Source organism: Sander vitreus, chromosome 23, assembly GCF_031162955.1.
Source record: "Sander vitreus isolate 19-12246 chromosome 23, sanVit1, whole genome shotgun sequence".
Taxonomy (NCBI): Eukaryota; Metazoa; Chordata; class Actinopteri; order Perciformes; family Percidae; genus Sander; species Sander vitreus.
Genome location: NC_135877.1, coordinates 23950236 through 23960970, shown reverse-complemented (window position 1 = coordinate 23960970; position 10735 = coordinate 23950236). Strand labels below are relative to the sequence as shown.

The window sequence follows — 10735 nt, the reverse complement described above, 5'->3', positions numbered from 1 at the left end:
TTGTACCTATACTTATATTGTTTAATATTCCATCTAAAGAATGTGTGACGTGCACCAACAACACCAAAACTAATTCCTTGTATGTGTTAAAAAACGTACATGGCAATAAAACCCTTTCTGATTCTGATTCATATTTAACACGCTGACATCACACAAGATTACCTGATTTATCATCAAGAAATGGACCACGAACCTGCAGAACGGAGCCCACTGTTTTTCGGTTTGGGGGAGGAGACATTCTGAGATTTTAATATTTTTAATTTGTTTAAAATCTGTAGAAACGTCTGCGTGCGCAGACTCTGTGCTGGGCTATTTATTTAAAACATGAACACCGACGACAGATTCATTTACAACAAAACAAACTTTATTAATAATATTTTCTGTACAAAGTGTTTGTTTCCTGCAGAGCTCTGTTTAAACTCCTCCTCTTCCAATCACAGCGCAGCAGCAGCATCACTTGTTGCGGGGCTGGGTTCCTCGTCCAATCACAGTGCAGCAGTAGCATCACTTGTTGCGGGGCTGGGTGGCGATGTAGAGCGCCACCAGGCAGTACAGCGCCCCCCCCACAGTCAGACCCATGGTGCTCCGGTACAGCAAGCGGTCCAGCACCCCCCCCTTCAGATGGACCGGCACGCCGTCTGACCTCTGAGAGAGAGGGGGGATTATTACATCATCACACTAACCCTATGAGAGAGAGAAGGGGGGTTATTATATCATCACACTAACCCTCTGAGAGTGGGGGGTTTATTACATCATCACTTTGCAGCTTGGTTTCTGGTTCTGCTCCAGCAGAACTTTCTCCGTAGTCTACGTAAGTGGTCTAATGTTATACTAGTGAGCTGGTGTGTGTGTGTGTGTCTCTGTGTGTGTGTGTGTCTGTGTGTGTGTGTGTGTATCTGTAATTAACCATACCACCGACTTCGTAACACATGATTCCAGGAAGGTCTGGAGTAATGTTCCATATTCATGGCGTGTGGGCGGGGCTTAGTTCGGCTGGCATCCAGGCTGACACATTCATGGGTTTGGGGACATTTTATGAACCCAAAAATCTGTCGGCCCTATCTCATTTGTCAAGGTATTTGTTTCGGTCCCTCTAGCGAAGACGGATACGGGATGGCGGTCCACGCCCCCCGCGGCTTCCTGTGAGCGAGGGTGATGCTGCCTCTGGTGACCTCTGGTGACCTCTACCCAGCCCGGCCCAGAAAGATACCAAACCCCCAACAGATATGTAAATCTACCTGATCGTACCAATGAGGGGATTTACAGGTAGATGCAGGGATTCTGAGAAACATCACATCATGATGACATCACAGAGTTACCTGGATGACATCACGATGACATCAGAGTTACCTGGAAGAGTGTCTGCAGGTGGGAGACTCGGTTGGGCCCCAGGTACTCCACATGACTTCCTGCTTCAGACACCAGTTTGGTCGGAGACGCAAAGATGGGAGGAGGACGGGCAGGGGGGACACCTGGACGCAGCCCCTGAGAGACAGACAGGTAGAGAGACAGAGAGAGACAAAGACAGAGAGACAGACAGGGAGAGAGAGAGAGAGAGACAAAGACAGAGACACAGACAGGGAGAGAGAGAGAGAGAGAGAGAGAGAGAGAGGGAGAGACAAGGGGAGAGAGAGAGATATGAATTTAATAAATCACAGCTGATCAGGTTAATAATCATTATCTGACTGAATGATGAAGTACTGAAACATTAGATTAATAACTGATAAATATAAACATATGTAACCGAGGGGTTATTATGGTCTAGACCAGTGGTTCTCACATGGGGGTACATGAAATCTTTGCAAAAATGCAAATTCAAAAATATCCATCCATCCTTCCATCTTCGTCTGCTTATCCAGTATCGGGTCGCGGGGGTAGCAGCTCCAGCAGGGGACCCCAAACTTCCCTTTCCCGAGCCACATTAACCAGCTCCGACTGGGGAATCCCGAGGCGTTCCCAGGCCAGGTTAGAGATATAATCCCTCCACCTAGTCCTGGGTCTTCCCTGAGACCTCATCCCAGCTGGACGTCCCTCCACCTAGTCCTGGGTCTCCCCCGAGGCCTCCTCCCAGCTGGACGTCCCTCCACCTAGTCCTGGGTCTCCCCCGAGGCCTCCTCCCAGCTGGACGTCCCTCCACCTAGTCCTGGGTCTCCCCCGAGGCCTCCTCCCAGCTGGCCGTGCCTGGAACACCTCCCTAGGGAGGCCTCCAGGGGGCATCCTTACCAGATGCCCGAACCACCTCAACTGGCTCCTTTCGACGCGAAGGAGCAGCGGCTCTACTCCGAGCTCCTCACGGATAACTGAGCTTTTCACCCTATCTCTAAGGGAGACGCCAGTTACCCTCCTGAGGAAACCCATTTCGGCCACTTGTACCCTGGATCTTGTTCTTTCGGTCATGACCCAGCCTTCATGACCATAGGTGAGGGTAGGAACAAAAACTGACCGGTAGATTGAGAGCTTTGCCTTCTGGCTCAGCTCTCTTTTCGTCACAACGGTGCGATAAATTGAATGTAATACCGCACCTGCTGTGCTGATTCTCCGACCAATCTCCCGCTCCATTGTCCCCTCACTCGCGAACAAGACCCCAAGGTACTTGAACTCCTTCACTTGGGGTAAGGAGTTCGTCCAGTTGACAAGTAATTCAAAAATATGTCATACATACAGTCAGGTCCATAAATATTGGGACATCGACACAATTCTAATCTTTTTGGCTCTATACACCACCACAATGGAGTTGAAATGAAACGAACAAGATGTGCTTTAACTGCAGACTTTCAGCTTTAATTTGAGGGTATTTACATCCAAATCAGGTGAACGGTGTAGGAATTACAACAGTTTGTATATGTGCCTCCCACTTTTTAAGGGACCAAAAGTAATGGGACAATTGGCTGCTCAGCTGTTCCATGGCCAGGTGTGTGTTATTCCCTCATTATCCCATTTACAAGGAGCAGATAAAAGGTCCAGAGTTCATTTCAAGTGTGCTATTTACATTTGGAATCTGTTGCTGTCAATTCTCAATATGAGATCCAAAGAGCTGTCACTATCAGTGAAGCAAGCCATCATTAGGCTGAAAAATCTAAACAAACCCATCAGAGAGATAGTAAAAACATTAGGTGTGGCCAAATCAACTGTTTGGAACATTCTTAAAAGAAAGAACGCACCGGTGAGCTCAGCAACACCAAAAGACCCGGAAGACCACAGAAAACAACTGTGGTGGATGACCGAAGAATACTTTCCCTGGTGAAGAAAACACCATCACAACAGTTGGCCAGATCAAGAACACTCTCCAGGAGGTAGGTGTATGTGTGTCAAAGTCAACAATCAGAGAAGACTTCACCAGAGTGAATACAGAGGGTTCACTACAAGATGTAAACCATTGGTGAGCCTCAAAAAACAGGAAGGCCAGATTAGAGTTTGCCAAACAACATCTAAAAAAAGCCTTCACATTTCTGGAACAACATCCTATGGACAGATGAGACAAAGATCAACTTGTACCAGAGTGATGGGAAGAGAAGAGTATGGAGAAGGAAAGGAACTGCTCATGATCCAAAGCATACCACCTCATCAGTGAAGTATGGTGGTGGTAGTGTCATGGCGTGGGCATGTATGGCTGCCAATGGAACTGCTTCTCTTGTATTTATTGATGATGTGACTGCTGACAAAAGCAGCAGGATGAATTCTGAAGTGTTTCGGGCAATATTATCTGCTCATATTCAGCCAAATGCTTCAGAACTCATTGGATGGTGCTTCACAGTGCAGATGGACAATGACCCGAAGCATACTGCGAAAGCAACCAAAGAGTTTTTTAAGGGAAAGAAGTGGAATGTTATGCAATGGCCAAGTCAATCACCTGACCTGAATCCGATTGAGCATGCATTTCACTTGCTGAAGACAAAACTGAAGGGAAAATGCCCCAAGAACAAGCAGGAACTGAAGACAGTTGCAGTAGAGGCCTGGCAGAGCATCACCAGGGATGAAACCCAGCGTCTGGTGATGTCTATGCCTTCCAGACTTCAGGCTGGAATTGAATGCAAAGGATTTGCAACCAAGTATTAAAAAGTGAAAGTTTGATTTATGATTGTTAATCTGTCCCATTACTTTTGGTCCCTTAAAAAGTGGGAGGCACATATACAAACTGTTGTAATTCCTACACCGTTCACCTGATTTGGATGTAAATACCCTCAAATTAAAGCTGAAAGTCTGCAGTTAAAGCACATCTTGTTCGTTTCATTTCAACTCCATTGTGGTGGTGTATAGAGCCAAAAAGATTAGAATTGTGTCGATGTCCCAACATTTATGGACCTGACTGTAATTCCTGAAATAATTAAACTATAATAATGAATGAATGAAGTGATGGATTCTGGACATCTGAAATGTCCCATTTACAGGTTGTTGTTCAGTGAATCTAGCCCTGCCGGTGTGGTGTCCCTACTGGTTTCTACACTAACTGGTTACTACACTAACTACACTTACTGGTTTCCACACTAACTACACTAACTAGTTTCCACACTAACTGGTTACCACACGTACTGGTTTCCACACTTACTGGTTTCCACACTAACTGGTTTCCACACTAACGACACTAACTAGTTTCCACACTAACTGGTTTCCACTAACTGGTTTCTACACTAACTGGTTTCCACACTAACTACACTAACTGGTTTCTACACTAACTGGTTTCCACACTAACTGGTTTCTACACTAACTGGTTTCCACACTAACTGGTTTCTACACTAACTGGTTTCCACACTACACTAACTGGTTTCTACACTAACTGGTTTCTACACTAACTGGTTTCCACACTAACTGGTTTCCACACTAACTGGTTTCCACACTAACTGGTTTCCACACTACACTAACTGGTTTCCACACTAACTGGTTTCCACACTAACGACACTAACTAGTTTCCACACTAACTGGTTTCCACTAACTGGTTTACACACTAACTGGTTTCCACTAACTGGTTTCCACACTAACTGGTTTCCACACTAACTGGTTTCTACACTAACTGGTTTCCACACTAACTACACTAACTGGTTTCTACACTAACTGGTTTCCACACTAACTGGTTTCCACACTAACTGGTTTCCACACTAACTGGTTTCCACACTAACTGGTTTCTACACTAACTGGTTTCTACACTAACTGGTTTCCGTATATTGTGTCTACCTAACAGCAGCAGCTGTTGCTGCCTCTCGCTGCCAGATTCATCACACAATCACAAAAACATTACTGGTGATTTTCAGGTGGCATCTCATATCTATTGCTGCGAAGCAAAGCCGAGTGAAGTGAAAATAAATTAATAAATGGCGGCATGCGATTAATACGATTAACGCGTTAATGCTGACAGCCCTAGTATTTTCTAAACTAAACCCAGGTAACCAGTTGGTTGAGATCAACTCAAGACTACATGCTACCTGGCTGCTGACGTAGTTGATTAATACATGACTGGAGACACTGGGCACAGCACGTCTCACGTTATTCAACACCAACACGGGAGAGAGGACGGCAAGATGGCGTCGCCGTAACATTACTCTGTTGTCGCTCTGCAATATGAAGTAGCAAACCTCGTTTTTTTTTTTTTAACAGTTAACATGAATTGAGGGCTTTCAAATGCTATCCTAATACTTCACAACTCTGAGACTTCTTGAAGAAGATATTTTTCTACATGTTTCCTTACTTTTTTGGCTTTTTGAAAACTGGCTAAAAGGTAGTGGCTAATGCAAACCACTTTCTGATAACCTAGCTAGCTAGCTAACGGCTAACTTTACAAACGGAACGGACTGTTACTTCTTCTGTTCGGCCAGTAGCCCTCGGTTGACCCACATATTCTTGAAAAATGGACAAAGAGGAAGATATTAGCAGCGTAATGCACTCATACGCCAAGAAGGCGAGATGGAGGTAACTTTACCGGAGCAGGAGGGCTCGAACACAGCGCACACACATTGCCAAATGCGCCGAAGCCACCAAGAGAAGTAAAACAATTGATGATAACGAAGGTCAGTCTGTGTCCATTTCTGTTCTGCTAACAGTAATGGAGAGGGTTGAAAAGATGTAAGAAGAGTCACTGAGGAGGTTGCAGTCTTTGGAAGCGACAGTTAAAGAGAATACTTGCTCCATAAAAAGTGTCACTGACACTATGCAATATATGGGGAAACAAATAAAAGAAGCAACAGACAAAGTTGAAACCCTAGAGAAAAAAAGTTGGATTCCTGGAGAAAGAAAACTTTGTGCTCCGTGACAGGTGCAATGAACCTGATAATTACAAGATGAGGTGGAATCTACATGTCGCTGGGGTCAAGGAACAAGCAGGAGAAAATGTAAAAAAACTTCTGGTGGACCTACTCAGCCAGGTCTCACCAGACATCGCAGACCAACTGGCCTTTTCCGTGGACATCGCTCACAGACTGGGACCCCGCTCAGGAGAGGCACGTTCCAACCGCCGTATCATTGTGCAGTTTCTATCACGAACCCACAGGGACAAGATTTAGAAGGATGCCAGAACATCGACCGTACTCAAGGTACTCAAATTGTGGCCGCTGGTCGAACAGGCGAGGAAGGAGGGGAAGAAAGCAGGCTTCAGAGGACATTTCGCACATATTGATGGTAAAAGGGTCACAGTGAATGACATGTAAGCGAGGCCTCTGAGCTGCTCTATATGCGTAGGCTTGCACATGTGAGTCTTATCTAAGGTAAGAGCAGGCTTGGATAACAGATTTACTGTGGTCATGACCTTTAATGATATCTGCTCTACCTCTGGGTGGATTATTCATCTCAGGAATACCAAAAAAAAAGAAAGAAAAACTGCCAGCCAAGTTCTACTGTAAACACTAAACAACAACAAAAATCTGGATTAAAAAAATGTATAAAAAAATTAATAATCTAAAAAATAAAATGGTCTAATTCACAAACAAAATAAAAAAAAATGTTCAAAGGATTTACCTACTGTATTTACAAACTCACCCAAGGTTATCTACATATTAGTTTCTACTTTTGCTAGTGTGAATAGTTTATACAGTACTCTACTATATACTGTAAAGTTGCTAGAACCTACTATGAGTTGTATGAATGGTAGCAACTCTCCACTGATTGGATGACATGAATATGGGTCATCTGTAGATGGACATATGGGCCGTTTTGTTTTCAAGTTTAGATGTAATGCTCTCAATGCTGAATATCGTTTTATGGTTAGGACCTCAGAAAAGGTGGGTAGAACAGAAAAATGAAGGGTACCGATAAAAAACACAAGTTAAAAAAGACAGAATTAAATATTATTTCCTTTTTTGTGTAAAAATATGCTAGGTAATTAATTAAAGTTACGTATGGCTCTTGTAACTATACTTTAAAATTCAGTAAATTGTCAGGTTAACGGCTCTTTTATAGCCTACTTGGAGAAAAAATGTCTCTAAATATTTTCCTCAAAGGACATAGCTTTATTTTTGGGGTAGAGTTCTCAACATATTTATACAGAATGTACCTACATGCCCATGGTCTTTTGCTAGGGGCTTTTTCTATTGCAGAGTTTACCACAACTTTCTAACTAAGTGTTTAGAGAGAATATTGTGTATTTTTACCTGATATTGTTCTATGTCTTTGTCCTTAATGTCTATTAATGCCAGGGGTCTTAAAAATAGTGTGAAACGCAAGGCTCTGTTTCTGTTTGCAAAGAAAAATAACACAGATTTTTTTTTTTTTCAAGAATGTCACTCAACAGCCAATGATTGCAATTTTTGGAGGTCACAGTGGGGAGACAACATCTGGTTAGCACATGGATCAGAGCTCTGCTGGTGTAGGAATCTTTACGTACAATTTTAATGGAAACATTCAAAATACTGACTTAGATTCTTCACGGCATTTCCTCATAATGGTAATTACCAAAAAGAATCATACAATAGTCATTATAAACATATATGGATATAACTCCTCTGTGGAGCATAACATGCTTCTTGATACCATAGAGGATAAAATATCACACTGGTTGACCAAATACCCTTACTTTAGTTGTGGGAGGAGATTTATAGCGATGATTAATATATAGACAGACAGCCACCAAGGAGGTCAGGGTCTCCTAACTCGTGTTCAATTGTCTCATGGATAACTTGGACCTGGTTGATGTTTGGAGGGAACAGTTTCCAAATGACAGACAGTATACCTGGTCCAATAAGGACTGGTCAAGACAATCCAGAATTGACTACTGGTTAGTTTCCAGATGTTTAACGAAGAACAACATTTCAGTCAATATCAGTAACACTCCATTGACCGATCACAAAGCGATTTCAATAACTCTGTCCTCGGATCAGTCCTCTGGCCCAAAAGCCTCATTTTGGAAACGGAATAGTTCCCTCCTTGAACATGATCAGGTCAAACGAAGAGTCAAAGAATTGATTGAAAACTTTTGGAATAAAGCAAACTCTCAGAAAGCTTATGGGACAAATTGGGAGCTCCTAAAATATGAGTTGGGGAAGTTTCTCAGGAGGTTTGGTGGTGATCTGGCCAAGAACAGACGAGCAGTTGAAGACGAGGTTATTAATTATATGTTAATAAATTTTTTTTTAAATTCAACACCAACACGTTCCTTCACAATAAAAGCTCTCTGTTTACTGTAACTTCCTCTGAGAGGTTTCACAATAAAATACCTAACTCAAACTATTTTAAACGTCCCGTATGTTGCCCGGGCCTGACAGTTCATACAGAGATTATATTATTATGACCGTGTATTAGCCCGCGGAGTTATTTAATAGTGAAACCATGCTAGCATCAGCATTAGCATTGGCATACGGAGCTAACAAGGTCGAGGTGCTGTCTGACCTGCGGGCTGCACGCGGCGGCGGCGGGAACTCCGGTGAGCCGCTGCGTCACTCCGTTCAGTTTGAAGAACATCTCGTGGACACCGGAAACACCGGGGACACCGCTGGAGACTATTTAACCTGTTAGCTCGGACACAGCGCTAACTGCTGTTGACGACGATCCTCCGTCTGCGTGATGACGTCAGAGCGGTGCGGAAGGACCCGCGGCGGGAGGCCGTGACTTCTGCCTGAGCGGAATAAAAACAACAGCACTGCGGTTTATACAGGGCTGTAAGTACATTTACTCCAGTACTGTACTTCAGTATTACTTCAGCTACCTCACTCAAGTATTTTGTGTGTGTGTGTGTGTGTGTGTGTGTGTGTGTGTCTCTGTGTGTGTGAGTGTGTGTGTGTGTGTCTCTGTGTGTGTGTGTGTGTGTGTGTGTGTGTGTGTGTGTGTGTGTGTGTGTGTGTGTGTGTGTGTGTGTGTGTGTGTGTGTGTGTGTGTGTGTGTGTGTGTGTGTGTGTGTGTGTGTGTGTGTGTGTGTGTGTGTGTGTGTGTGTGTGTGTGTGTGTGTGTGTGTGTGTGTGTGTGTGTGTGTGTGTGTGTGTGTGTGTGTGTGTGTGTGTGTGTGTGTGTGAGTGTGAGTGTTGTATATTTAGTTGCAGCACTGCGTTGCTGATGTGTGGAGAAGGAACTCCGTTGACACTGTTGCTGATTATAAAAGGTTTATTACATCAAAGATTCCAGCATCAGTTTACAGACTCCATGGACATCTGGAGAGACGACCGACCCAATCTTCAACATTTGTCGCTGTACCGTTCTGCAGTTATCACACAGTATATATTCTGTGCATTTTAGTGGGAGGGTGTATGTATGAGTTGAGATAAAGGTCAACCTCAAGTGTCCTATACATGGACCAGGATGAACAGAGTCACTTTTGTTCTAGGGCCCCTCTGCTAATATCATAACAACATATGTTCTCATACACTGTTAAACGTGGGGTTCCTGTAGGCCTCTCCAAGGTCATAGGTTAACTGTGTCTAACTCGTTATTTAACTGTAGAATGACAGAATACATATTTACCAGGACATATACTTATCAGGGCCCCTTTCCTGTTATCCCCCAACAACTACATCCTCTCACATGTACAGGGCTCCAACTCTCTCACCATGACCTCAATAACATATTACAATATGGAATACATTGGGATACATGCAAACCTGATTAAAACTTAAGTCAAAGTGTGTGTGTGTGTGTGTGTGTGTGTGTGTGTGTGTGTATGTGCGCGTGTGGGTGTGTGTGTGAGTGTGTGTGTGTGTGTGTGTGTGTGTGTGTGTGTGTGTGTGTGTGTGTGTGTGTGTGTGTGAGGTGAGTGAGTGTGTGTGTGTGTGTGTGTGTGTGTGTGTCTGTCTGTGTGTGTCTGTGTGTGTGTGTGTGTGTGTGAGTGAGGTGTGTGTGTGTGTGTGTGTGTGTGTGTGTGTGTGTGTGTGTGTGTGTGTGTGTGTGTGTGTGTGTGTGTGTGTGTGTGTGTGTGTATGTGAGTGAGTGAGTGAGTGAGTGAGTGAGTGAGTGAGTGAGTGTGTGTGTGTGTGTGTAAATATAAACGACCTGAAAGATTTAGTTTCCACAGACGGCTGTGTGGGAACTAAATCCAGAAAGACAGAGCGTAGTCGTGATTTTAACTGCAGTATTTGACACCACAGTGAGAGGAGAGAGATGATTCACACTTCAGCCGTCCTGACATTCAAAACCCAAATGTTTCCAACACTTCCTGTCTCTGAGTCTCCTGTTGCTGTGGAAACCGTGCAGACAGCTGAGCGTCCTGTAGGGGGCGAGGGTTAGGGTCAGGGTTAGGGGGGTTAGGTCAGGGTTAGGGTTAGGAGGGTTAGGGGGGTTAGGGTCAGGGTTAGGGTCAGGAGGGAACACAAAGGAAACACGAACACAA

The 10735-nt window shown here is 44.1% G+C and overlaps 1 protein-coding gene across 1 annotated transcript; it reads right to left on the bottom strand.

Annotated features, from left to right (window-relative positions):
* Positions 1–342: 342 nt before the first annotated feature.
* Positions 343–8988, bottom strand: LOC144512298 (cytochrome c oxidase subunit 7A2-like, mitochondrial). The gene is made up of 3 exons (XM_078242964.1): positions 8809–8988; positions 1351–1485; positions 343–645 (listed from the first exon to the last, which is right to left on the bottom strand). Exons 1-3 carry the CDS (start codon positions 8878–8880, stop codon positions 505–507), a joined length of 348 nt encoding a protein of 115 aa, XP_078099090.1. The 5' UTR covers positions 8881–8988; the 3' UTR covers positions 343–504.
* Positions 8989–10735: the final 1747 nt, after the last annotated feature.